The sequence below is a fragment of the Lindgomyces ingoldianus genome (genome assembly GCF_010093535.1).
Source record: "Lindgomyces ingoldianus strain ATCC 200398 unplaced genomic scaffold BDR25scaffold_1, whole genome shotgun sequence".
Taxonomy (NCBI): domain Eukaryota; kingdom Fungi; phylum Ascomycota; class Dothideomycetes; order Pleosporales; family Lindgomycetaceae; genus Lindgomyces; species Lindgomyces ingoldianus.
Window position 1 is genome coordinate 807,688 of NW_022985162.1, and position 26,989 is coordinate 834,676.

At 48.6% G+C, this 26,989-nt stretch overlaps 11 protein-coding genes across 11 annotated transcripts; 8 read left to right on the forward strand and 3 right to left on the reverse strand.

Annotated features, from left to right (window-relative positions):
- Positions 1-273: 273 nt before the first annotated feature.
- Positions 274-1,959, forward strand: BDR25DRAFT_274930 (uncharacterized protein). Its single transcript, XM_033687449.1, has 5 exons — positions 274-579; positions 631-667; positions 718-788; positions 845-1,026; positions 1,080-1,959. Exons 1-5 carry the CDS (start codon positions 379-381, stop codon positions 1,690-1,692), a joined length of 1,104 nt encoding a protein of 367 aa, XP_033554473.1. The 5' UTR covers positions 274-378; the 3' UTR covers positions 1,693-1,959.
- BDR25DRAFT_2633 (uncharacterized protein) lies at positions 1,796-2,246 on the forward strand. Its single transcript, XM_033686811.1, has one exon. It carries the CDS (start codon positions 1,898-1,900, stop codon positions 2,153-2,155), a length of 258 nt encoding a protein of 85 aa, XP_033554474.1. The 5' UTR covers positions 1,796-1,897; the 3' UTR covers positions 2,156-2,246.
- A 661-nt stretch (positions 2,247-2,907) lies between these two features.
- BDR25DRAFT_274932 (FAD/NAD(P)-binding domain-containing protein) lies at positions 2,908-4,737 on the forward strand (the record flags this gene model as incomplete). Its single annotated transcript, XM_033687450.1, has 5 exons — positions 2,908-3,128; positions 3,190-3,457; positions 3,510-3,641; positions 3,691-3,763; positions 3,821-4,737. 5 exons carry the CDS (start codon positions 2,908-2,910, stop codon positions 4,549-4,551), a joined length of 1,425 nt encoding a protein of 474 aa, XP_033554475.1. The 3' UTR covers positions 4,552-4,737.
- A 531-nt stretch (positions 4,738-5,268) lies between these two features.
- On the forward strand, positions 5,269-6,606 carry BDR25DRAFT_207139 (acid protease; the record flags this gene model as incomplete). The annotated part of the gene is made up of 3 exons (XM_033684517.1): positions 5,269-5,343; positions 5,436-5,711; positions 5,785-6,606. 3 exons carry the CDS (start codon positions 5,269-5,271, stop codon positions 6,604-6,606), a joined length of 1,173 nt encoding a protein of 390 aa, XP_033554476.1.
- Positions 6,607-8,241: 1,635 nt separating this feature from the next.
- Positions 8,242-9,336, reverse strand: BDR25DRAFT_347967 (uncharacterized protein; the record flags this gene model as incomplete). The annotated part of the gene is made up of 7 exons (XM_033694346.1): positions 8,242-8,383; positions 8,458-8,599; positions 8,660-8,732; positions 8,783-8,873; positions 8,899-9,066; positions 9,100-9,200; positions 9,238-9,336. 7 exons carry the CDS (start codon positions 9,334-9,336, stop codon positions 8,242-8,244), a joined length of 816 nt encoding a protein of 271 aa, XP_033554477.1.
- On the forward strand, positions 9,173-9,937 carry BDR25DRAFT_299507 (uncharacterized protein). Its single transcript, XM_033689167.1, has one exon. The coding sequence runs from the start codon at positions 9,400-9,402 to the stop codon at positions 9,778-9,780; it is 381 nt and encodes a 126-aa protein (XP_033554478.1). The 5' UTR covers positions 9,173-9,399; the 3' UTR covers positions 9,781-9,937.
- A 358-nt stretch (positions 9,938-10,295) lies between these two features.
- Positions 10,296-11,926, forward strand: BDR25DRAFT_308532 (uncharacterized protein; the record flags this gene model as incomplete). Its single annotated transcript, XM_033691016.1, has 6 exons — positions 10,296-10,811; positions 10,902-11,111; positions 11,141-11,485; positions 11,548-11,593; positions 11,624-11,663; positions 11,830-11,926. 6 exons carry the CDS (start codon positions 10,296-10,298, stop codon positions 11,924-11,926), a joined length of 1,254 nt encoding a protein of 417 aa, XP_033554479.1.
- A 4,864-nt stretch (positions 11,927-16,790) lies between these two features.
- On the forward strand, positions 16,791-18,956 carry BDR25DRAFT_299508 (putative lipase). Its single transcript, XM_033689168.1, has 4 exons — positions 16,791-17,264; positions 17,312-17,428; positions 17,478-17,633; positions 17,727-18,956. The coding sequence occupies exons 1-4, from the start codon at positions 16,877-16,879 to the stop codon at positions 18,791-18,793; spliced, it is 1,728 nt and encodes a 575-aa protein (XP_033554480.1). The 5' UTR covers positions 16,791-16,876; the 3' UTR covers positions 18,794-18,956.
- Positions 18,957-20,292: 1,336 nt separating this feature from the next.
- On the forward strand, positions 20,293-21,105 carry BDR25DRAFT_206322 (indole-diterpene biosynthesis protein-like protein PaxU; the record flags this gene model as incomplete). The annotated part of the gene is made up of 1 exon (XM_033684486.1): positions 20,293-21,105. One exon carries the CDS (start codon positions 20,293-20,295, stop codon positions 21,103-21,105), a length of 813 nt encoding a protein of 270 aa, XP_033554481.1.
- Positions 21,106-21,122: 17 nt separating this feature from the next.
- On the reverse strand, positions 21,123-21,803 carry BDR25DRAFT_207832 (uncharacterized protein; the record flags this gene model as incomplete). The annotated part of the gene is made up of 2 exons (XM_033684545.1): positions 21,123-21,278; positions 21,342-21,803. The coding sequence occupies 2 exons, from the start codon at positions 21,801-21,803 to the stop codon at positions 21,123-21,125; spliced, it is 618 nt and encodes a 205-aa protein (XP_033554482.1).
- A 1,040-nt stretch (positions 21,804-22,843) lies between these two features.
- On the reverse strand, positions 22,844-26,203 carry BDR25DRAFT_249771 (Ent-kaurene synthase; the record flags this gene model as incomplete). Its single annotated transcript, XM_033686030.1, has 5 exons — positions 25,436-26,203; positions 25,257-25,377; positions 24,925-25,205; positions 24,013-24,871; positions 22,844-23,715 (listed from the first exon to the last, which is right to left on the reverse strand). Coding segments are annotated over exons 1-5 (2,838 nt in total), but the record flags the coding sequence as incomplete, so codon positions are not given.
- Between the last annotated feature and the right edge of the window lie 786 nt (positions 26,204-26,989).

Below are 26,989 nucleotides of genomic sequence, written 5' to 3' on the forward strand. Positions count from 1 at the left end.
CATCTTCTTGGTGCCTGCATCTGGCCCACAATGCGTGCGTTGAATTGGTTAAGAAAAAGCAGTTGTCGACATTGAGCGAGCTGACAAAGTTCTATCGGGTACCTGGGCCCCGGACCGGTCCAACGTGTGTCATCCAGTCCCGCCCACAAATCACACTCCAGCACTATCCGTCACATCCTGGGGAGCCCGATAGGTGACTTGTGTGGTTTGCCGTTGTGGAGACATTCCTCTGGTGGCTTGAGGGGGAAGCTGGGGGGGTAAGCGGGTATAATTGTTCAGTGTCGCTCGTCGGACGTTGGCCAAACGTCCCTGAAGGCAATGCTCGCATTGTCATTGTTACTCTCAAAGGAGAGTTGATCGAGGCAAAAGCTATCCATCATGAGGTTCCCTCCTCTTTCGGTGTTGCTGTCGTGGCCGAAACCGAATTATGTTGATCCAGTTACGAGAGGGCCGGGTTTGATCATCGTCGAGCTTTGCATTTTGCCTTTCGCTTTGCTCTGCGTGGGTCTGCGGCTTTGGGTGCGGATAGGATGGCTGCATAAGAGTTGGTGGGATGATTGGCTTATGGTTGTCGCGATGGTGAGTTCTCAGTCAATTACATTTGAGTCAATCTGTCTAATTGTCATCCAGCTCTTCTCCTGTGGAACAACGGCCTTGGTCATCATGGGTAAGTTTCCTCGGTACTACGGCCTAAATGCGAACTGACCGAGTGTAAAGCGACTCAACTATATGGCTGGAACATCCACGTTTGGGATCTGACCATCCATCAGATGGAGACAGGACGAAAGGTGAGTGCGCTCCACTCGGAACCACTGCTCGACATGACCTTACCTGACCCTCACAGGCTTCAATGGCAGGACAAACTCTCTTCGTGCTGGCCTCAAGTTTTGTGAAGCTATCCATCCTTACCAGCTACTTTCGCATTGCTCCTGAGAAGTCGACATTCCGAAGGGTGATTTGGGTTGTCTTTGGCATCGTCATGGCCGCTTTCCTAGTCTTCCTCATCATGTTGTGGACGCAGTGCATGTCAGTTCATTCACCCATTTCATCGGCCCATCTAAGCTGACCTGTATGCGTAGTCCGATTAGCAGCTATTGGACCTTCACTGCTGACCACCGCGACTGCATACCGGAAGGTCCTCCGCTCGTCGCCCAGACAGTCATCAATGTCGCTACTGACTTCATGATATACGTCCTTCCCATGCCAACGCTCTTCAAACTCAGTCTTCCAACCTCGCAACGCATCGGTCTGATGATCCTCTTTGGCGTCGGTGGAGTCATTGTCGTCGCAGGCAGCTTCCGAGCGTACTGGGTGCACTACGTCCTCTTCGAGACCTACGATGTGACTTGGGAGGGGTTCCAAATTTGGGTATGGACGGCCGTCGAAACCAACGTTGGGGTCATATGTGGATGCATTCCCTCCTTGAAGCCGCTCCTGTTCCCGGCACGTGCTCGAGCTGGAGGATCCCGAGGGTCAAAGCCGTATGGATCAGGACACAGCGCCCGGAAACCGCCGCCCCGGCCAGCTGAACACGAACTCGAGACCCGTGGCCTGACGTCAAAGGAGGCAAAAGACCCAAGCATTGCCGTCCGAGGCCTGCCCATAGGCCCTCCGCGCCCGATGAGCGACGGAACCGCGAAGAGTAGCATGTATGAGACTGATTTGGAACAACAGAAAACGTACATGTACTAAGCGTACTGAGCTTGACTTTCTTTCGGAATTCCTTTCCTTACCCGCTAATAGCGTACTGTCGTGCGCGTTGTGTAGATAGCATTTTTCTTTTGATCAGCTCTCCTCCAACCTCACTTACTCATTCTTCTTATCTTCCAATGTCAAGGCCTCGCACTGATGGTCGTAGTTCGAGACTAGAATTCCAGCCGTATTGGCTCCGGCTTCAATGCCATCGTCTCCTTCAGTCTTGGTCAGGGGCAGCGTGACTGCCCACCCTTCATTTCTTTCTTCATCAGACGTCAATCAAACTGTTAACAAACGTTTTTTGTCCTGCGGCCCGTGCCCAATGATGTCAGTGCCGTCACCGCTGTGTCTAGAGCACTTTCTCCGTTGCCTCATGAGACGAGTGGAGGAAATGAACCATGGCTCCAGGGTTCGGATAAATCGCCGAGGGTCAATCAAGAAGCAACGGGCACTATGCTAAATCCCACACAGACCGCGGAGGGGATTGCGATATAGCAGAAATGCTCTTTTTAAGAGTCAAGGCACAATGCCGGTTGCTAGGAGACGGTTGGGGAGGTTCCAAGCGGGCACGGGGGGTCCAGCGACCAGCGACGTGGCTTTGGGTCGCGAAACGCGCTCGGCCTCGGCTACCCACGCCACCGGAGCTTTTCCTCCAGTCCTTCGCCTTCGATGCATCATGCAGGCAAGCTGCATCATGACATCTGCGCCAGCAATTCTTCTGCATGCCAGTTGTTCACCGCCTACCAACGTCGCCGAATTCGATTTTTTTACATCGGCTTTGCCATACGCTGTCCCAGCTTATTCCTGCTGGGAACATCCCAAGGCCAAGATGCAGGTCCATCCATGCCCGTCAAACGTCATGATCTGAGCGCACTGGCAAAACTTGAGGCCTCTGAAATAACGCACAGTCCCATAACATAGTTCCTGTTTTGCCATGTCGTCCGAGCGGGAGGGCTGGCTGGAACGGTTGGAACCGCGGTGCTGGCCATGCTGGGCGTCGTCGAGACGGCAGACACCACACGGCTAGGCTAGCTTCGCTCAGCATCCGATTCATTGCCAACGCATAGTGCAGACTGTGGACAATTCACTTGCGCGAGCTGGATACGAGCGGGCCAGCAGCGTCCGGCAGCGAGCATTTATAAAGACAATGCACTGGTACCTTGCATGAGGATGCTTTTCGGTCCCAGAGAAATTCTTTGTTACCATAGCAGGATGAGATACAGCTTCACATTATTTTGCTTGCTTGTGTCAGCGATACTGTTCGAGCTGATAGAAGCCCACCCTACGAAACCAAAACTTCCTGTGTGCATTGTTGGCGCCGGTCCGGCGGGACTAACGGCGGCAAACAGACTCGAGAAGAAAGGATTGAAGGCGGTACTATTCGAAAAGCAGCCTGAAATTGGTGGGAAATGCCAGAGTTACTATGACGAGAAGTGGGTTCGACTTTTTTTCCCTCGCAACTTCTTTTTGTGCAGTGGCTGACCTGCATACGAGGGGCATTTTCCATCCTCTTGGAGCCGCCTTCTACTCCAACGCTACCTATCCCGAAACCCTGAAAGTTATCAACGCGACTGGAGTTTTGTCGGAACCTTTTGCGCTTGCGGGGAGCAGAGAACAGTTCAGGTTCAATGCCACGACGGGAGTAATTGAACCTTTGCCTGGGCTATCCAATCCGTTCCTGTTGCAACTGTTTACGGAAATACCGAGGTATGCGGTGCTTTGGCAGAAGGTCTTTGCACCGCTTAGCGTGCCAAGCTTCAAGGTACGATACACTAAATTCCGGGGTTGCGTGGATGCTGATATCGGAATTACAGAAAGGCGTGCCTACGGAACTGACGGTACCCGGTGTCGAATGGTTTCACAACAACAACTTTACTGCCCTCCCAATTCTACTCGTCAATCCGCTGGCACTCTATGGCTACGGAGATATACGAGTCGTGCCAGCTGTAAGTTGGGGCTGAAACAGGAATTGTGTCGCATACTGACAACAAATAGTTGTACATCCTCCAATACATAACCCCAGATATCTTGACTGCTTTTATCGGCCAACATAACGTGTACTACACTGGTGAGTATTTCCGTCCTGATTTCCACGTATAGTATAGGTCCTTACCAAATCTTGCAGATTTCCACAAAGTCTGGCTCCAATGGGCACAGAAATCCATCAAAAGCCCAGTCTACACTAACACAGAAGTCACCTGCATTGAGCGATCTGGTTCAAATCCCGTAATTCGATACCACCAACAGTACGGCCATTTCCGCAAATGGGGCCACCAAGACTGCTCGTCCATTATCATGGCCTTCCCACCGACCCTTCACAACCTAAAAAAGAGTGGACTAGACTACACGGAAGATGAAGAAGAAGTCTTTGGCGCCGTCGGTGTCCACAATTACTTCTCCTCAGCCGTGAACCTTAAACTCCCCTTCGGCGTATCCTACATCGCAAACTCAACCTCTCCAACCGTCCCACCTCCCAATGAAGGTGAACCAGTCGCCGTCCTGCGGCTCTCTCCAAACTCCACCATCTCGACGTCCTGGTCTTGGGGTCCGTATCGGGAATTCGAATCGAAGAAAGCAGCACACGATCTTCTCAAAACAACGCTGTCTAAAATAAATAAAGACCCAAGAGATGTATCCGCGATGTCAGTGCCGCTGAACAAGGACGATGTTCGGGTGTTTCGAAAGTGGGATTACTTCCCGCATTTTGATTCCGAACAATTGAAGTGCGGGTGGTATGAGAAGCTGAATAAGTTGCAGGGGTGTAAGAAAACGTATTGGGCGAGTGGGTTGAATGGGATGGAGACGGTTGAGTGGGCGATTAGAGCGGGAATTGATGTTGTGGATTCCTACTTTTGATGGCGCCTGTCAGACTCTACGAAGAAAAGGATAGGCAGAAAGAAGAGAGCTGGGTTGGTAAAGTACGATGGGCTGGGCTGGCCATTTGTTTTTCTGCGATTTTCTTTCTGCGTTTGCGATACCCCCGTTGTATGAGTATGGATGGATGGGTATTGTGAGTGTTCTAGCGTTTTTTCGGACATCACGATTATGACCTCGAACGCTTTATGACGGACGGGACGGAAGGTTCATGATCACGGCTTGGATGGCAACGAGGTTTATGACAGCAAGACACGGCTGTACTCTTAGAGCGGTAGATAGATAATGCGTCTCGGGCTGTATGTAGTAATGTCTTTGACGAGACGAGCAATGTAATTAGTCTCCCTCCCCAACATACTTCCCATCACGGTTGTCTTTACGTCCTTCCTCAACCCACCGCACTGAGGAGTTTTCCAGGGTTGGATGTCTTCCCCGCACTTCGTCCTTCGGTATCATCTGCCCATCCTCCTGCCTAATTTAGCTAGATGGCGATCACGGATAGTCGCACTGCATGGCAGCCGCATGCCGGGTTGTGGGGGCGGATCGAAGGTGCAGAAAACGGTACCCGAGCCCCGTTCATGGACATCCCAGCTTCTTCTCCGTCCGAGCCTAGATCTAGACTTCACTTGATCCACGATTTCCATGTTGTCCATTTCGAGTTTCGCTGTTGCTGGGTTACTGGAACTGGGGTTGACGCAAATGATAGTACACAGGGAGCAGGATTTAAAAGGAGTGGGTTTGGGGCTGCCGTTGTACAATGATCTTGCGCATCAGGTGTGTTACTTTCTTTTTCCCACCTCAATACCCCACAAGTCTAGTATATATATCCTCAGGTCAGCCAATAAACCAACAAAACAAAATCCCAGCGCTATACCGTCAACGTAACAGTCGGAACACCACCACAGCCCTACTCGCTCACTATCGACACGGGGAGTAGCGATTTCTGGCTCCCTCTCTGGAACTCCTCTGGCTGCGCACCGGACTGTCCAACCGGAACTTTCGATCCGCGGGATTCGTCGACAGTGAAGGATACAGGGTTGCCATATAATGCTACCTTTGGGCTTACTCCTGATTTGCGAGTAGTAGGAAGGTATTATAATGAGACGGTAACGATTGGAGGTATAGTTATACCGGATATGACTGTAAGTCCCATTCCCCTCTCAAGTGCATACCCCCAATACGGAAAAAGGCAAGACTTACGAGGCGGGCTGATAGCTCGGCGTCGGAGATGTGCCCCCAACCCTCTTCAATGCCGGGTTGTTCGGCATCATCGGCCTAAGCTCCCCCTTGGGTGAAGCCATCTATTCCAACCCATCCAGTCCGAAATTCCACCAAGCACACGCGACATTCCCGACACTGTGGCAACAACTGTACCTCCATGGCTACATCTCAAAACGCCTATTCAGTATCTGGTTAAACAAACAATCCGCTACCACAGGGAGTATTTTATTCGGCGGGATCGACTCAACAAAATACTCAGGCGAGATAAAGACAGTGCCAGTAGTAAAGTCTGCGTCTGGTCCGATTAAGCTATTTACGGGCTGGGCTGTGAATCTTACGTCTGTAACCCGGAGGACTAGGGATGCTGGAGGAGTTGAAGATTTGATGGGAGGGAATCTCACAGTGACTACGGTGCTCGACTCTGGGTCCCCGAATATGTATCTCCCGACTTCTCTTTACGCGTCTATCACTACGCCTCTCCACCCTGAGATGTACAACAACACTCCTTATGTACTCTGCTCGCTGCGAATTTCTCTCGCTACTACTTTCCTTACTTTTGGTTTTGGCAGTCCGGGCTATGCCGGTCCGGAGATCGCAGTCCCGTATGAAGAAATTATTTATCCGTTCGGCTTTCCGGCAAATGCGGGGGAGGTCAGAGATGGGGATGGAAAAGAGTTGTGCTATTTAGGCGTAATTGCAACAGAGGGGCCAGTTTTTTTGTTAGGGGATACGTTAATTAGGAGTGCTTATGTGGTTTATGATGTTGATGGATTGAAGATTGGAATGGCGCAAGCGAGGTATGGGGATGAAAGTTGAAGAGATGGGAGATAGGAGAACGAGTCGTGATAGAGGAATGGAGTTGAGGACAGCCTTCTCTTAGACCTCGGGTGATCTTAAATGAAATGAAAGGGTATTTTAATATTTAGAGCGTAGATATTGTCCTTCTAACCTCAGCAACTCATAATTATGGCCTTTGCCAATCTCCCGGAATTCGCCCTCAATTCCAAACCAACCCTGCAGGCCTCGATATCAACCTGAATATGACACCATCTTCGCCACCCTTACTCACCCTTACTTAACCTTAGCACTGGTAAATTATTAACAAGTGGCTGCGAGTCTGCTGTTCAAGTCATTCAGATCAGTCCCAAAGCACAACCGGCTCGGAGCCTCTCAGCAGACCTGCGAGGGTCATCGACGTGCACAACAATTGCGTTGTGGAAACCCCTTCCCGCGATTATCTAGCTTTGAGCTATCCATAGACCCAGAAAAAGTTGCCTAACCCCTTGCAAACCGCAAATAGGTCTAACACATCCTCTCTACAAGAGCCTGGAGCTTTATTCTGGATTGTTTTGCCCAAAAAATAGTTGATGCCCTTTACGCTAGCAAGCAGATCAGCCACCGATATCTCTGGATTGATGCTCTTTGCATTATTCAAGACGATAAGGATGATGTCACGGAGTAGATTGCCCGTATGAGTGATATCTACTCAGGGGCGTTTTTGACTATTATTGTGGCCTGGGGCAATAGTGCAGATTCAGTTCTACCGGGGGTATTGAAGGGTCCGCCACGAACTCAGCATATTGCAAGATTCGACAGATCAGAACTAGTTGAGATCCTTCCTTTATTTAGTGGCGTGTGCCAACACTCGACTTGGAGGAGTCGCGACTAGACGTAAGTTAACTCTCAAGAATCCAGGTTTCCCATCGCTTCTAAGATTTTACTAATCTATACGATCAGTCACAAAATGACTTTTGCCTAAACAGCGACCCTATTTCACAAACGTCCAAGATAATTGGAATGCAAGACTGTGTTGCACAACGAGAATTTCATAAGTGATGAAACTCAAAGATAGCAATATAACGTCCGGGGAATCCGGGTCACAGGGTGTCGTCAAGTTCCGCGAGCTTGACATGCCTCAGCGCTGGGCTCGATTTAGAGATATCTTGGGGAGCTGTACATGTCGGGGGTTCTCATTCAACAATGATATCTTCAATGCGTGTACCGGGATTTATGATGCCGTTTATGGAAGAACTGCGAAGCGATCCACCTTTAGTTTACCGGAGCCCGATCTCATTGAGGCCCTTCACTGGCACTCTCATCAATACACGGCGAAAGTCCCTAAGCTTCAAGATTTTGTTCTGCCTTCTTGGTTCTAGGTATCATGTAGCTTGGATGGAATGGTGCAGGGGAAGCAGGGTGACTTTCACACCAAGTGTCAAGAGATGATGAAGGCCCGAGTACTAGCGCCCTCATGGTGTTTCAGGTATGTCTTAATGGAAATCAAGGCTGGGCACAGACCGAGATCTTAGCCCGGACGGGGAAACGGACCCAATACCTGCAAAAGTTTAATAAGTATTTCTATCACGTCGAGTAGAAAAACTACTTACCAACGAGAACATACACAGGTCCAGCTTCCGGAAATTAAACATCTGGTTTTCTCCGGCTGCCACTTCACTTCCCCACTTTCAAGGCTGAGGAGCTGGGAGCTTTGATGGCATTCTCAAACGCACCGCCACGAATCCTCCAGCGAGGACGAGAGATGCGATTCTTTTCGACCACAACTGTGCAGATCCCTACTTTGTACCTCACCCAGCTGATTGGGTATGTGGAAAGGCGAGCGAGTGAGTAGCGCAGAAAAGAAGCTTATTCGAATTAAGGCTTACTGACTTGCAGGGCCTAGCATCGCGGGGACGGACCATGCCGCCCAAGAGAGGTAAGATTGGGTGTTTCACACCGCTTTGAAACGTCTGTTGAGGGCCTCTGCTGGAAGCGTTTGGGCCACGGGTATTCGTTAAATCATTAGAATTTGCTGGTGTTAGTTTGTGGTACTACTGGAAGTAGGGTTGAGATGAGTGCCTATTTATAGAACCAGGGTCGAAGAAATTTGGGTTGTTCTCTGCGAATATTCCGTCATGTGTCCAGAATTCCAGCAGTAAAGCGGTCTGGTGCAGTGCACGATTCTGCACTAGATTTAACCTAACATAAAGCCAACCGCAATGCGCAAGATGTGTTGTGCTGACCTGCAAAAAGTGGTTTCACCGCACAATTCAGGGCGAGCTGAATCGGGACTTGACTTTCGCTGACTGTATCTCGGGCTTGGCGGCGCACCTCCCATATGAATTTTGGCTTGATTCGCTCATTAGCCGTATAAGGCGATCCGAAGAAATTTCTTTGATTGGCCCTTGGCTTCGAAAATGCAGGAATTCGACCATGACAAGAAGTGCTTCTCGGAAATGTCGGACGCCGTTGGAAATGTATATACATCTCACGTGATGACTGGGCGAATCCCTGCAACGCAAGTAAGCTGACCGTTTTTGTATACTTTGGACAACAATGCAAAGTGGAGTTTGACGAGATATCATAGGTTTGGAAGTATAGTTAAGGGAGATAAATAGGGTGCGATTGCCCAGCTTGGGAGACATCATTCACTATCACAGTTCAACCAACAGGCCAAACCACCAAACCTCCAAACACATCTTCTATCAAACACACTTTTGACGGATACTCTACCCTCACACAACTATTCATTCTGACTTCAAAAATCATCACCAAAACCCCACTTCAATCAACCAACCAACCAACTCCCCAACCAAACCACAACCCATCAAAATGCCCTTCACCATCGCTGCCTTCATCACCCGCCGTCCCGAAGTCTCCCCCACCGACTTCGCTACCTACTACGACACCAAGCAAATCCCGCTCATGAAGTCTCTCGTCGGCGACGACATGCCGTCCACTGTGACCCGCTACTACGTCAAGCGCGCGAAATCTGACCCCAGTGGCCTCACACCGCTGGCTTTCGGCGGCAACGGCACCTTTGACTACGACCTCGTGTCATTCTTCAAGTTCGCGGATGAGCCAGCAGCGCTGAAGTTCCAACAGAAGTATGCGGATAAGGAGATTGAGAAGCAGTTGGCGATGGATTTGGGGGAGTACGCGCAGTTGGATAAGTTCAAGGTTATTGCTTTCCAGGATCCTATTGAGAACTAAGAGATGGCTTTGAAATGCGGAGTATTTGAAGGACGGATTGGAATTTTTTCGAAGACGCGTTTAGGTTTAGGGGTAATTAGATGGCTTGGACATGCATGGGTGCGATCGATTTTGTGATATCCGAAACCGAATGAAGTTTGGCATTCTCAATACAAAAGAATCTTGTTGTTTAGTTATATGGATATAAAAGATATGAAGTGACAGTCCTGGTTCAAACACCAATCCCTTGCATGTGCTTCCCAATAACTGAGACCGAGCCTATGATAACGACTTGTTTCCATGTTCACTCAACCAAATCCTGTCACCAACCCGAAGCTGCTTAAGCACCTAGCCTTTAGCTTGATGATCCCTGATCCATCCCGTCGTCATATCAAATTGTCCTTGAATCTAATTTCTCCCCTTTACGTTGCAGGTTCTAGACTGCGCCTTGACATTCTTTCACCGGAGCAGGCTCCGTCGCTTCTGCTTACTTGACTCTTGTGATCAAAGTTGTCGGGAATGCCAAGGAAGCGCTGATGGTAGATATTGCTGGAGGGGTCGGAATTGGTACAGACGTTGGGATTGCTGGAGTCGTGAGAATCGGACCAGATGGAACTGAAAAGCTAGGGAGAGGACTGGTCGGTGCTGGCAGGCTGAATGAAACGGGGATAGGGCGCGAGAACGGTGGGAATAGGATGCTACCTGTTGGCCTTACAAAAGAGAAAGTGAAGCCACTGGGAAGCGAAAAAGAGGGGAACGAAAAGCTGCCAGTTGGTCTTGGAAAACCTCCACTGGGGATAGAGAAGGGGCCTGTAGGTCGAGGAACTCCAGATGGCCAAACAAATGATCCAGTGGGGCGAGGGAAGCCAGTAAATCCTGATGGAAGGGAGAAACTAAAGCCTCCAGTAGGCCGAGGGCCAGTTGGACGAGGAAAGCTGAAGCTGCCCGTAGGAAGCGGGGGGCTGAAGCTGCTACCGGGTATGGCGAGACTAATGCTGCTTGGAAGGGCGAGACTAAGGCTCGTGGCTGGAATAGGGAAATCCAATGTTTCGGTGGGTATAGAAGGAATACTAATAGAAGGGAAACTGATTCGAGTTGACAGCGAAGATACCTGCGACGCAGGGTTCTTCGGCGTAGTGTAGAGACCGGAGAGAGAAATCCTCGGTGTGCTTGAGACAGTTATGCCCGGGAAAGTCGTGGCGAGCGAGGGAGTCAATACGCTGCCGTTGGCGAATGTAGAAGGCGGGAAAGGAAGGATCGGAATAGTCGTTGGGAGTGTGAAGCTTGGTAGCGTGGCACTTGATGAGATAACTGGCAGTAAGATGTCAGAGTTCGTTCGAGGCAATCGACGAGTGTGTACGTACTCTGCCCAGTTGCAAAGCCAGAGAAGGCGATGCAGAAGGCGATTGTGCTACGAATGAGTCTCATAATGTTCGCAATCGAGATGTCACAAGCTCTAAATGGAGAACCGTTAATCTCAGTCAGAATCGAGATTCAGGTATTAAGGTTTGAAAAGAGGATCAGCGAGCTTCTGACTAGGAAGCGCCTTCTATATGATGGGTTGCATTGCAGTACCTCAACGAAGAATCCGGTTTCTGCTGAGGTAAATAGAAGGGGGGATCGGGGTAACAGAGTCACTAAACCCACCGGAACTGACATCACGCATAACCCACCGGTTGGGATTCCTAGAGCCCTTGATCCTTGTGCTGAACTGCATGCGGCAATAGTGAGTGGTGGGATAATCAATTGGACTGGTCTTAGGGGATTGATAAGATATATTGGGGGTAGAATGATGCAGGAAGTCGGGAGGGAAATCTGAGAATCCGCCATCAGAGTAAGTGCTGGTCACGTCACATTCATATAGATGTGATCAAGTTTGGATCGGGACTGGATATGGGGAAAATGTAGGTACAAGGGAGAATAACTTAAACAGGGCAGGGGAATAGAGCCTATTCTATTGCACACATTGAAAGTAGATGTGCAAGCTGTCAGTGTATCTGCGCGTTTTGGTGTTTGAATGGCTGCTACACAGGGACGTCCTTATTTGCTTCTCTATATCATGTTCCTAAGATCTGCGGCAGTGCAAAGTAACGAAGACAAGACAAGGGCGATGCCAACGCCACTTGAGGCGCTCAACTGGTACATATTTTCTTTAACCGACCAATGAACCCCGAGCGCAATATTATGCGAGATCGTGAAATTCTGTGCATCTCCACATTTTTGAATAGTTGGGGCAGGACAAGGGTGTCACAATAAAGCTATGTAGCTGGGGTTTTGATTGAATTTGGACAATTTGACGTCATTCACAATTCGGCAAATTCTATGCTTGTTGAGGAGTCCCTCCTAACATGGCATTTTTAAGCTGACGACTGACTTAGGGCCATTGTAGTTGCGGGCAGATGGGAGCATGGAGGACAGAAGGATCGGCGGTGATATTGTTGAGGCCTGAATGAGTCGTTGCAGGGTGCCGATATGGTTACTCTTATGGGTTTGGAATCAGCTTCACGAATCGCTCGTCAGTGTACACTAAAATAATCCGTCGCAGATCGCCACTTCAGTACCAATTTGCGAAACTGCATTTCTGGCTAATATGAAAACCCCAATCCTCAACACACTACCTTGGCCTCATGCCATTGAAACTCCTGTTAGAGATCTTTTGAGAGGCCCGGCGCCACTCCGTGCTCTACTTACGAATTTGCAGAGGAACTTACCCTGGAAAATCTTTGGTGTAGAAGGAAATGTATCGCAATTTAATGGGGGTCCCAAAGCCTTCCATCGTATTGGCCTCCTTTGCTGTGAAGTATGAGTTTCTTGAGTTTCTTGAGAATAGAGGACAGAAGTACATTGGCTGTTTCTTTATCGCTATCCATCCCCCTCGTAATTAACCTATTCAAAAACTTCTCCCTCCTCTCTTTGACTTACCCACTGATATCAGAATCGCGGTTCACTGCACCGTTTTGGAATGTACCGTTATAAGTAGTGTCGGACCGACCGCACATGTTGCTGTAAACCAGAATGTATATACCGTGCCTAACGAAGAGCCCCAAATATCCCCATCCACGAACATATTGTGGGCTCCATGTTTCGAAAATTTCACGTGCACAATATCTGAAGTGCCACTCGTTTACACGAAACCTATCATCAGTGCCGAAATGATTGCTTTCCTTCGCTCAGGAGCGGAAATAGTAACCTCTCGGAATATTCTTTTGAGCTTTGGTAGCTCCGGTTCCTCTAAGGTTGATATTGGAAGGGCAACACGGACTCAACTGCTCAGCCATTGGCCCACAGCATAATCTCATCAGCTTCGATCCACGCGGGATTCAGCACAGTTGGCTCAACATTGCATTCCTCGATAATCGAGTACCGTCGAACAATTATTTCACAGTATTCTTTGCCATTAATCCGTAAGTTTCTAAAGAAGACTTCACCTCCGAGTCCACCCGAATATTGTTGCAGGTTGGTAACTAATCACACAGTAGTGCCTAGAAAATGTCTTCTCTTTTTCTCGCACAGATTCAGCTTCCTCACAATACCGTTGTCCACTCTTTGTTTAACTTACCTCCAAAGTGTACTTCCATATGCATGAGTGAGTATTGGCTAGGAAGATGTCGCTAGCGAATATCACGAACGTACCAAATATCTTGCCCTTTCAACACCCTTTAACGGCAAGATGACGGATGGCAGAGTTGGGATAGTGTTAAAGCAGGATAAAGCAGTGCACCAGCACGTAATTGCTCAATGAAAATAGACTGGCTCATCTTCTGTAGGCATGAGAATTTCTCTTCTTCGAGTAATAGGCACCCTTGTATTTATCATTTCCTGCCTAGATAGTAATGGCGATGTGAAGTGGAGTTCGCTGAACACGGAATTAGCGCCTTCCTTCAACATCCCTACGGTGTACCTTCCAGCGACCTTGTCAAGCTTACTGCGTTAATCCCGCCGGCTCTCGACACCTCATTCGCACCGCTTACTCCCAGTCTTTGGTAACATCCCAGTCTTTGGTAACATTCATTCGAATCTAATTACGCGTTTAATTGTCAGCGCAGAGTAGCCGCATCTTGCATCACCTCGGACCGCATCCATCAACCCTCGCTTCTGTATAAGTTATAGAGAGCAAAACCCCCTCTTCCGAGATCGACACTGCTTCTAAGGACGTACCACGGGGGAGAAGTCCAACGGCGAAATCTATGGGACTCTCTACGAAAAACAACACCCCTCTAGCAAGTTCAATGTCAAACTCGGAGCTTCCTGTTGCTTCGAAGATCGTACTCCGGGCAAGAACTGAAACAATTAGATATTTGGGCCACTCTGAGAATCAGGAAGCCTCTCTAAGTCGAAGGGTAAAGTAAATAACAGGGTTGGAGTTCCCAGCGCCAATATATATGGGCGTCTCTAAGGATAACAGCATACCTTTAACTCGATCGAAGGATTTGACGCCGAAGAAATTTCCAACCCCAACCACAGCCACCTTCCATAGACAAAAGAGCTTCTCTCAGTTGATCCACATCAACGAACGTGTATCAGGAAAAGTTCTAGCTCAATGCGCAGTCCTCTCTGTGGACAAGTGCACACCTCTAAGTCGATCGACGTCAAATCATGGCCCAAACAAATGTGTTCAAGTTTCGCCCAAAGAAGAGAATCCACTAGAAGGCACCGAAATATTGAGAAAAACCTAAGCTCTCAGAAGCGACAGGGACTCCAAAGGCCCCAGATATATTCACTACCCATTCCTGAACATATGCGAGCAAGATTCGTGCTGCCAAGAAGTCTCTCAAATAAGCTTTTCTAATACTAGAGTAAACTAGCGGGATATTCAGTAAACAGCAATCGTGTGACTGGGCTAGTGAGCATAATTCTACTACATCACCTTAAAGCTATCCCCAATTATTATCAAGGTACACATATTGGGGATTATCGCCACAGACACGCCAGAAGCTACGAAATTAAACCACTTCCGGCTTCCCAAATTCTCTCTATGATGCCACGCCAAGTATACGGACATTCAGCTGGTTCAGGTGCAGACTACTCAGTGGCTTCAGCCTCCTAAGAAGTGAAAATTGCAAGCCAAAATGAGAATTCTTCTGAGAACTTAGATTTAGTAGCCCCTATTGCGGTTATAAATATAGTAGAGGCGAAAATACAGATCTCTGGTTCTGGAAAACGTTTCCTCGAAGACAGTGGAGTCCCGGCAGGTCTGCGGATGGTTGCAATCAGACTTCAGGACTTCGAGAAGAGTATCTGCTCATATCAGACCTGCTCAAAAGCAGGTATGTAGATTACATGACGAAAGGCGTGACTAATCGTTGAGTGTAGGACGACCCTGACGTTTTGACGGAGATGGTTGAGTCTAGTGCATATATGTTACATGTGGACAAAAGCACCGACCCCGAACATGCGACAAGGGAGAAAGCTAGTCTGCTCTCAGTTCTGCGAGCATATCAGTGCTTCCTGAGCTGGCGCTTCAAGCCCTTAGAGAGGATCCGTAGCTTGGACGCTTGCTCGGTGATGGCCACCCCAAACGAGTTGGACTAGATAATAATCGAGCCAGAAGCGTAGGTTAAGGATTTCTCTGAACTTGATGGAAAGTGCCACGAAAGCTACAGTGCAATAGAAAAATAAATCAAAGAACTGGAATCCCTTCTTGAGGCCTGGAAAGAAAAGGACAAATGTGTTGCGAAGGCCAGTGACGAACTAAGGGTAGAAGAACAGGTGCGATTCTTGAACTCAAGGACGTCTATTAAAGAATAAAGACTCGAAGTCTAAGGGCGCAGCCAGGATTATTTCCGCACTAAAGGTAGCCACACACCTGTGGACTGAGTCACTTAGAGACAAGATATGACTCTATCCCATCAATCACCTTTTAAGATGGGCTCTACGAAGAATCGGTAAACTCAAAGTTCTCGATTTATATGTGACACCTCTCACCGTACCATCACTTGTAGATAGTTCATTTAGCTAGTGGCATTTAGAAAGCCCGGATTTACGAGGCCTTTGAGTCATTTAGCGGATCAGAAAAGGGTTGAGAACATTTCGAGCGTCCTCCAATAATCTATGCTTTAACTTTTGAACCGTCCGCGACACTTGGGCTTCGTATGTTGAACCCGGTTGTGGACAGGGGCCAGAGGATTTACCTCATTGCCGTACTACTCGAGACTGTGTATGGGAAATGTACTGCTTTCACTACCGTCGAAATTTTAGCTTACTCGAAGCCCGTATGCCTCCAATGATCTTGCTCACTATAAAAGGAACCCTTTAGTTGTTCTATACACAAGACCATGGCCGCCGCTGAACGATAACTAGGCGGCGCAAGATTAGGACTATGAGTACACTATAAGAATAGTACAGTCCTCCGTTGTCTCGGGAAGTTGGCTGAGACGATCTATGCACCTTGGTTTAAAAAAAATGTCCTGTCGACTATCCCGAATGAGGCTTCTAATTATGAGGGCATAGAAACCTTTAATACCAGAAAGGAAACGGAATGGGAAAGGGCAAGAAGACGCCACAACTTCGCGGAGGGGGGGGGGGAAATAGATGTTGTCGTCAGAAGATAAAATATTGTTAAAGAAAGAGATGTTCTCCGGAATGGGGTTTCTGGGCGTCAGCTGAGTTATTGAAGAGGTGGGGGGATGCCGTCAGCAGAGGAAAGCGGTGAGTGTGGAATGAATGTGGCGAGGGTAGCATCAGGCAAGGAAGAAAACCCTGCTCGAAAGAAGAGATCGTTGATGGACTGACAACAGAAGACGATCACACAGAAGACGATTGTAGAACCAGGTGGATTACGAGAACACAACAAACTGTAGGAAGGTCCGTTCAATGCTGTTAGAGGTCCTGCCGAATTGAAGTTTGATATTTGATAGAAGAAGATAAGATGCCAGAAGGGTTCTGTCCGTTCTTGCAGGGGTTACGGTGGGGCCTCAAGATAATGTTCGGAGCTAGGTGCACCGAGCAGATGAACCTGCCTTTTTAGGTTAGCCGTTCCTGTGGGATAAATTTACTAGGTGTTTCCAGCTTAAATGCCATTGTACGTTGATCGCGATTCCCTGCTTCTTCAATTCACTTCAAAACACTATGCTCAATTGTTTTGACCCCTGCAATAGTCCGTCAATACAGCTAGGTCATGAACTTGTTGGAACTTCTCACCCTGGCATTCGTGAGCTGTAGGGTAATCGAGGCTAAGCCAGTGGCCATCGATGTCAATTCGAATGTTAAATACCTAGGAGCCGAGCGGAATGGAATAGAAGTCTTCTTGAACATCCAATACGGTCAGGACACAAGCGGTGTTAATCGATTCAAACCGCCCAGGCCATTCATCCCTAAACCAGGCACTACCTACGACGCTACGAAATACGGACCTGCGTGCCCGCAAACGTTTGGCCAATGGCTCCCGCCACTTACATTGGGAAACATCACGAGTACTTCTGAGGATTGTCTAAATCTTAACGTTGCCCGACCCAAGGGCTGTCACGCAAGCTCAAGGTTGCCGGTGATGATTTGGATTCATGGAGGTGAGTCTTTTCCCGGTGCTTATCCTTCATAGCTAACATCATGATAGGTAGCTTCTGGACCGGCGCGAATAATGAGCCTACAACTATGCCCGACGGACTAGTCATCGAGTCTATCAAGAACGGTCTTCCCGTCATTCACGTCGCAATGAATTATCGCCTCGGATGTAAGTCTGCCCTTCGTCAGTAATATAGTAATACTTAAGCCCTTCCTAGTTTTTGGATTTGCACAGTCAGACGCTCTTAGGGATGAAAAGAGTGAGAATGCAGGGCTTCGAGATCAACGACTTGCAATTGAATGGGTCCGCGATAATATTGCGCCCTTCGGGGGCGACCGGAACCGCATCACTATTTTTGGTCAATCGTCAGGTGGTATGTTCGAGAGCACCTTTCCAGGTGTTAGATTCTCTTCGTGACAATTTTTCGATAATATGCTTCGTTTTGAGCATGTTTGACAGTAGCTAGGTCTCGCTGTTGGCGCGCAGCTCTTAGCTTATGGTGGCACAAAACCGCTGCCTTTCCAGCAAGGAATCTGCGAGAGCCAGGCTTTGGAGCCAGGAATTACGGGTAGCTTCACGATTGACGCTATGATGAGACTCGTAGATTCTGTTGGATGCAACAAGACTTCAGTGCATTCCCCTGAAACAATTGCTTGTCTACGATCCTTCGACACCGAGAAATTGTTCAACGCTTCAGCAACAACTTATTTCGCAGACATTGGTCACAACATAGGAGATATTTGGCTCCCCACTGTCGACGATGACTTCCTACCTGCACCACCCAGCCAACTTGCGAAAGAAGGACGGTTTGGCGATGCGACGTACATGATTGGGTGGGCGCAGGGAGATGTGAATTTCTTCACGGATTTTACTATCGCTACCGCTAACGACACATACAACTTCGTCCAAGGCTACTTGCCCAAGATGCCCAGTGAGCATGTAAACCACCTCCTCTCACTTTATCCCGTGTCCGAATTCACCCCGCCATCAACTACGACCCTCACGGCAGAATTTTATCGCTCAGCCAGGATATTCAGAGACATCATAATGACATGCCAGCCCATTTACCTGGCAGAAAACATCAACGCCAAAGGCAACTCCGTGTATCTCTACGACTTCAACCAAACAATCCTGGAACCGATCATCGACAAACTCTTCAACGTGAGCGACATTGGCGTGGTACATACCTCTGAATTCGCATACATATACGGCAACCTTTCTCACTACAATGACTCAAGATACCCTTTTAATCCAAAGCCTTCGGATTATGCACTTGTTTCGAGAGCTTCCAGAACTTGGAGTACGTTTGCGAGTTTAGGTAGGCCGAGTTTGCCTGGGAAGGATACGGTGCAAGGGTTTGAGGAGGCGTTTTCGGTGGAGAACAATACAGCAATTTATGTTATTGGGGGACCGAATGAAGGGCTGTCGACGTTTGACGGGCCGGGGAGTCACCGGGAGGTTGAGAGGCAGAGACTGAGGGAGAGGTGTTCATATATTAATAGTCCGGAAGTTATTGGGTATCTGCAGTATTGAGATATTATGCAGGCGATTTTGGGGGAACTTCAGCGTGCCCAATAGGCCGTACGTACACACAGCGATGTTCTGTCGGTGCGTACGATAGCTGTTGCCCCAAGCATTGTCCGTAGTACAGTGTACAGTTAGCATTTTAGGATAGCTTATAAGACTTAATTTAGCGATTTACAGAGCTCTTCCAGTGAAGCTGCCCTAAGGGGCCAATTAGGAAATATTGTGTGCGATGCTAATTTAACTGCTCCTAGGAGACTTTCCCTGAGTATCTAGATAGTATGAAAAGAGAGTCTTTTTTCTACGGTTCACTGTTCTGGCGTCAGCTTAGCTGCGCAAAGTTCATGGTCGCACTTAGAGTCATTGGCATGTTAATTGACTGGATACTCCTGATCCTTCCCATGGTGTTCAATAGAACGTAGCACTGTTGCTACTGTTACTGATAGCAGCAATTACTTAGAAGTTAGGACGAATTACCTTTGTTAATGTATAGTTAATAAGGCTATAATTGCTGCAGTAACTGTTTATACTAACTAATTTCCTGGTGTTTTAATAAACCGTTTAAGGAGGACGTTTTCGCGCGTAGTAATAAAAGGGCTACTGTGGAACGGGAGGTGTTGAAACACGCACAAATGCACTTGGTTATGTAATTTTTTAACTGTCGAACCTGGCATCTTGCAGTGGGGATATAGGAGTAATATACAGGACAAGAGAAATACATCTATCTCGGGCAGCCGCGAAAGCATCAGGGGGGAAGAGCTGAACATACGACCTGTGCACGACAATTTCTGTGACGTAGAAGAAACAACATGACGTATTAACATGATAGATGCGATGATCTTCTTGTACAAACGGCGAGGTGTGAAACGCGTGGGCTGAATAGAATGTCCCCAAAGACTCTGGAAGGAAGGCAAGTGTGTAGGACTGCCAGTAACAAGAAGAACTGGTAACTCAGCAGTCAAAGTTGGTAGAGATCCTCGGAGCTGCGATGAGAGCTCCTGCGATGGGTATGATGGTTCGATGTCAGTCTGAAGATGGTTGTTCCTGGGTGATGTCACAATGCCCATGATTGCAGTACTATCAGTAATCGCATAGTCGACAAATTCTTCTCTAACTCTCGACAAAACGAAGAGGTTTAACATATTGGGCAACAGGACTGCAAACCGCGAACTGAAAGGCTGCAGGGTAATCGGAGAAGGGAAAGCAGGCACAATTCGCATGGACCAATGAAATTCATGCCTCGGCATCTCGACTGCCAAGCCTTACCCTTGAACCTTGTGAACGGAAGAACCCAAATGTCCGAAAAAAAGTGAATACCGGTAGTAGTCTTACGGATCCGCCCTCGTATGGAATCTTGCTCGTTTGCTCTTGATATGTAATCGTCAACATTCTGTGAAAAATCCAAACTAGCACTCTTAACCATCCTCCAAACACCCAAAGCGAGTTCTAGCCTACACGTTGCAGAAGCACCACTCGGATATCCGGACATGGCATCAATAACCCCGCGAATGGCCCACAAGCCACTTTCCGAATTCCAGAAAATAGGATACAATACATTTATCTGGACACCCCCAAGCTATTCCGCGCAATCACCGCTCATTTTCTTCTTCGCCTGGAATGCGGCGGCTGCCAAACACATCGCCAAATACACTCTCGCATACCAGAAACTCTTCCCAAGCGCGAGAATCCTGCTCGTACGATGCAACACGCCCGACATGTTCCGCAAAGCGGAGAGCTATCGGAAACTTCAAACACCAGCCTTCGAGGTAGTTCAGGAACATGTTAGGAGTGGAGGCGAGGTTCTAGTGCACAGTTTCAGCAATGGTGGGGGCAACCAGGTCGTCCACTTTGCGAAACTGTGGAGGGACGAGGAAGGAGGCTTTTTGCCGATGCGAGCGCAGATCTTGGATTCAAGTCCCGGAAAGGGGCCGTGGATGAGGAGTCATGCTGCGATTGTACTTTCGTTGCCGAGGACTTTCTTGTGGAGGGTCTTTGGCGGTTTGGCGGTTCATTTACTGCTGCTGATGATATTTTTGTTCAACATGGTTACGCGAAAAGAACCAAAGTTCATTATCATGGGGAGGGAGCTGAACGACCCAACGATCTTTTCTACAAAGGCGCCCCGGGTGTACTTGTATAGTAAGGCGGATCAGATGGTGGGGCACGACGAGGTGGAGGAGCATGCTGATGATGCTACGTCGAAGGGGTACGATGTCAGGAAGGTGAGGTTCGAGAGCAGTCCGCATGCGGGACATGTCCGGGAAGACGAGGGGAAGTATTGGGGTGCGGTCATGGACGCTTGGAATAGAGGTCGACGGTGAATTTTTAGCGATGTAGTTTATAGACGTGCTGCCACCAAACTCAAGTAGATGTTCCAAAACAATCCGCAGCAGCTGAGGAAGACGATGCGCTTCTCCACGGGACAGTATGTTGTGGAGAAAAAGTTAGCGATGGGCCAGACTTTGTAGGAGTCGAAGATGATTTTGAGCGTCTCCTGGAAAGAAAGGCTTTGTCAGAATCTACTGGGAGAATGCGGTACGCGGGGAACCGAACTAACATTCTTCATATCCGCCCCAATTTGTGCCGAAGTTTTGCCCTTCATAAAACCCATGATGACCAGGAACATGGTAGTGTTGAGCAGAGCTCCCATAGTGATGCAGTCGGTAAACCACTTTTTGAAGATGTTCCACCAGTTCCTTACCCTAACTTCCTCCTCCCTCTGCATGTGCGTCCCTTCTCCCCGCAGGAAAACCCCCTTCTCTTCCGCATCCAGAGTTGTATCGTCGACCTTCAGCTTCACTACCTTCCACCCCGGAAAGGCTCTTTCTAGCCAGGCTTGCCAGTGGAAGTTGATGGGTGCGGTAATGCACACCATGATAGCGAACTGGATAAAAAGGACGTGGTCGAAGACGAATGGGACATCGTTCTTCCAAGCCTTGAGGCGTTGCGCAATGACGTTAGAACAGCAATCAATGCCGAGCGCGAGAAGACATGCGGTTGCTATAGGCGGGAGTTTCATTGCGATCTAGATCGGGATTCGTGGTGGGGTATCGCGTTTTGATGGGAGCGAGAAGGAGAGAGGGCTACGCGCGAGGCCACCTTCGCCAGAGCATAAAAGGATTCAGGGGTGGCTCAGCGGATATATGCTCTACCTAACTTGGCTGTTGAAGAGGAAAAAATGGCGAACTTGAGATGCGAGAAGGCCTATGATCAATTGCAATGTACTCAGCAGCTTATGTTTCTATGTCCGCAACTGTTTAGATGGTGGTCTGCACCCCATTGCTATCATGACGTTGCACGTCTCAAAGATAACGAGTTAGCGCCCTGAGTTGAACATTACTAAGCTCATCACAATTCCCACTGGAATCCTTCAATCCTTCCAACCACTACCTCGCTATTCATTACGATCACAAGATACTTATCCGCTTCATTTAATTTCCGTAGTTTCGCGTATTTGGGATTTGCGCGCTCACCAAACAGTTACATCTCGGCCAATGAGCGTCCACGGTTTCCTGAAGGAGTTGATCCTCCCTCTACTTGAAGAAGCTTATGCTACCCAGCAAAATTCCCCTGCGGCCTGGCCTGCGGGTTATATTGAATGAACGTGTTGTCGACTCCCGATTCGCTCTAGCCCCGCCTCCCTCCCATTCCCGCCTGTGCAATATTCACCATGGCAGCCCTATGAGAGATGTCGTTTCTCGTTTCGGCTTATGTCTTGCAACGTTAGAGGGTCATCGGGCCACTTCATCTTGTCCACGTCGATTGTTCTTCAATAGGCCAAGTCTTCCATCTTTTCACGCATCCCTCTTACTCTTGTCATATATCTACGAACCGTAAACTTGTCCTCCATCTTGTTCTTTGAGAGAAATCTACTAGAGATTATGTATTAGTCTAAAAACCACATCCCCAACTCCTTACGCCTGTATGCCGAAGAAATGAAATCATCGATGTCATTATGTCATACATACAGAAGATGCAACCAAGCGCTAGGTTGCCTTTGCTCAGATTCCACTGACTAGATCATGCCTTTACAGTCTTCACATGGGTCCCTTGGCTCTCTTCCCGACGAATCCCGATATCGCGAGCCACGTATATCTGACCATAGAGGTCTGTCACCTGGATGAAAAGCTTCAGCTTCTTCATCACGGCCACATCCAAGCTCTCTTCTAGCTCTCCCACAACCCTTGTCAAGCAACGTCGCTCGTACTCAGCAACAATCAACAAATCCCTCTTCCGCTGTTCGGTAAGATCCGTGGCGCTCATGATCTGTCCCTTTGGTATGGAAGTGTTGAATTCTGGAAAGTTGACGCTGTTTAGGTTTTTTTCTTCCTGGTCACGCACTACTGAGCCGAAGTCGTTGTACTGTCGGCACATCGTAGCGAGGTGGTGGCAGGCATCTTCAAGCGCATATCTCTGGTGCATGTTGGAAATAATGTGCTGTCCGCTCTCGCTGATCAGACACAAGTAGAAGACGAATGAGTACGGACAGCTCGTGTGATCGGCCGAAGTCGTGCGCACCCAGTCAAAGAATGTCGTCCGCGGTCTAACCCACATCAAAGTCCCATTCGAAGTTTCCGATGACTCTGGCAACTCAGCGCAATCCTCCATATGTGTGACGTGAGCTAGAAGGAATGTCTGCATCTCCTGCGCAAGCCAAGCCCGCAGCGCTGGTGGGCTTGACACGACTTTGGGATGCTGCAGAGCATAGTTGACAAATTTGGTGAGCACTTCTTCCACATTGTCATCCTTCTCCTTCCGGTTGTTGACTACACCCGCCTCTAAATCCCGTATAAGACGCTTCACCGGCTCTGTTTGATACCTATCCTGGAAGCCTTTTCCGTTGGCCGCTTTCGCCCCGTTCTGTATCTCAGCCGACGCTTCATGCTCTTCGCTGATGCCGCTTAACCCCTTTCCTTTGCTATCCCTACGCTCTATCTTGCTGTCTGCTCGTGGTCTTCCGGATCCGTTGACCCCAATGTGTGCGACACCGTTCTTTGGCTCTTCATGGGTACCCTTGGGAAGGCCATTTGATACTCCGTTTGTATTCCCACACAGAGAATTGTTTGCCTCTGCATCATGTATGCCACTTGGGGTATTCTTAAGCGCGCCGGTTTGAGCCCCGTTCGAAACACCGTTAAGAACAGCTGTAGAAATACTATTCAGTAGCCCATTTGGAACAAGAATCTTCTTTGGAGTTCCACCAATTTCGCTTTCACTACTTCTCTTACGCTGGGTCGGGGCTCCAGAACATAGTGCACGGATGAAGGCCTTTAAGGCTGGCAGCCTTTCTCGATACTGATCCCACACGACGGTTTCCATATACGCATCAACCTGAAAGTTGAACATGGATACTACCATCATTTCCCATAGCGTCTCTGCTGGTATGGACGTAGATAGGAAATCTCTACAACCAATCCATGTGAAGGGGATGTACTCTTGATATTTCTCATCGCTGGCTTTCTCTATCGGTGGGAAAATCTTGTATCGAGCCTGCTTAAGCGCGACGGCAAATTGTGCGCTCTGCAACAGCGAAAGTTGTAGTTTCCACTTCGGCGCTTGGGAAAATGGGAAGACTGTGGAAAAGAATCCGGACATTTTGCACATCTTCTTATTCAATTGAGCCGGGAATAGGTCCACAACCTTTTGCGAGATGAACGCTGTTGGCACTATAATCTTCGATGCAGCTAAACAGTATGCTTGGGACAGGCTACTGGACGAGTATGCTGTCTTCTCAATCCAAAGTACCTCGGCGTTTCTCCAGTGATTACGGTGGTCCTCGAGGTACGCTTTCCCACGGTACATGCAAGCGATGCCCTCCGGTTTCAAGAAGTCCACCCAAGGTAAACTCAATAGGGGGGCGAGTGTCAAGATAGCATAAGCGGTTACTTCTCTCTTCGATTCCCACGAGCCATCAGCTAGCTGCAGCCTCATTGTTCGTCCGAGGATATCAAGCAACGTCCGAGGGATGTCTTGGTAAATCACTTGCAGAGGGATTGCGTCCATGTCGAGCTCCTTTTTCCCCCACCGTTTCAAAAATAGCACGAAAGCTTGAGCAACCAGCATCATTGGGTATTGTACTGACGTATGCTTTTCAATATTAGCTTCCACCATCGGCGGAGACATTGCACTTGTCCACTCACCCATTTATCCGGTCCGTTATTCTCCATCCAGGTCTTGCTCAGAAACGTTACGCATTTAACGATCTGCTTTGTATATCTGGCTGGCTCGGGAGTTCGGAGGAGACATGAAAGAATATTACAGTTCGCACTACTGCTAGCATTACGCTCACCCCGATACGTGATAAAAGACGAATCTGCTTCGAATGCTTTGAGCATTGGATCTACGCTGTGATCCCAGCCCAATAACCTCAGAGCGGATATCGTCTTGGCGGTATCGTCGGCGTCAGGCAAGGATGAGGGCGCTAAGGCTAAGTCAACTCTGGATCTCAGTTCCGCGGGCTATCTCGTCTCACCGAATCCGACGATACCCTTCTGCGACTTTAAGTTTGTCTCGAGAAACACTGTCAATTTTCGGATATCCTCCCGCAAGAAATCCTCCTTATCAAAACCAGATTCCAGGAGGGTGTCAATTACCTGAACTAGTTAGCAATTCACACCGTCTACTTAGTGGCAAGGGACTCAGCTAACTCACCCAGGAGATTTCGAAAATAGGGCTTGGAAACGCCGAGGGAAAACCTCCTTTGTTGCCAATTACCGTTTGTTGCTCGAAGACTGTGCGAAGATACGCTTCAGCATCATTGTCCCACGTAGTTGAATTCATCAAATACGCCGCAGTAGAGGAAGGTGAAGCCAACATGGACCCATTCGGCATCTTGTGCTGCTTGACTTTGTCGAAATCTAAAGTACCAACGAAAGCTTCCAGTGTGTGGATAAGAGTCGTCTGTACTGGGCTCGTGAGGATCGGGCCCAACGTAGCCAGTTTCGCTGCGTTCAACGCCATCAATGGCTTCCTGGATGGGAAATCGAATTGGACTCCCTCAATTTCTAATAATCGAAGCAAATTTGGGACTAGAACTTCCAAACCAACCCTGTCTGTGGCATCGAGATCCCATTTCCCCAACAGGCGACGAAGAGAGTCTTCGGCTGCTCGACATCGTCTTTCATTGTCCGCTCGAGCAGCTTCATATTGCCGCTCCTGTCGTTTCAAGGCCAGAAGAGCTGCCAAGGTATTGATGATACCATCCGCATCCGACGTTTCTGCTGCCCAGGATCCATCCTCAGATTGTGTTGCCTTGAGGTAGTCGTAGGCTTCTGGAAACAGAGTCCGAATCCTCCCATCTTCACCTTTCTTCTCCGTCATCGCCACCCATGCGGTATCGTATGTTGCAGGCGACATAGTACCGAGCCCATGCTGCGAATCGCATTGTGTTGCGAGGAAGTGTACTAGCCCCCATGCCTCGTCGGTGATGGTCTGGTACATTTTCTCAACGATATTCCAAAGGATCGAAAACTTCGGAATGGTGTCAACTAAACCTTGGGCTTCAGTCAAGCTAAGGGCTCGAGGTCATCTCGGTAACTAGAGCTGCTTCCTGACCGTGCACAGCTTTAATGCGGCTTTTCCAGGACTTCCACTTTTCCTATCTCACTGTACAAAACGGGGTCTAATACTTCTATCGTACCTCGGCCATAGCACTGCGGCAAAGAGCGAAGAAGCACGAGCATCCGGGATGTTCATGATGCTGCCCCGGAAGCGCCATTGGCTAATTGTTCCGTCTGGGGAGGGCATTGAGTGGACCCTGCTGTCGAGGATATTGCCACGTCGTACAGCGATCACTCATGTGGAATTTAGGATCATCAATGTGCATGCTGGAACCCAACACCCTAGAAGGAACATTCCCGGATGAGGAAATTGGTCCACTTTTTAACACTCGATACCTGCGGAAGGCCTTACCGAAGATGAAAAGCACTGACAGGATAGTGAGCATGGTTCTAGCCGCTGCGAGGACCGGAGCGGCAATGTTAGGATCAAAGAGAGAAAGAAGAGTGTTAGTGTCGGTGTGCTCCGCGAGATGATTTGCGGAAGTGTCTTCTGTTTGGCTTACCAATTGGGGCGCGTGTTATTATCCCTCTCTGGTCTGAAGCATATCCCAATTGCATTGTTTCCTCTCATGTTCATTCTAAACAGTCTTATTCATCCATTGCCCTCGATTCATCCATTCATCCTCAGCTTCCCAGGCTGCATCTA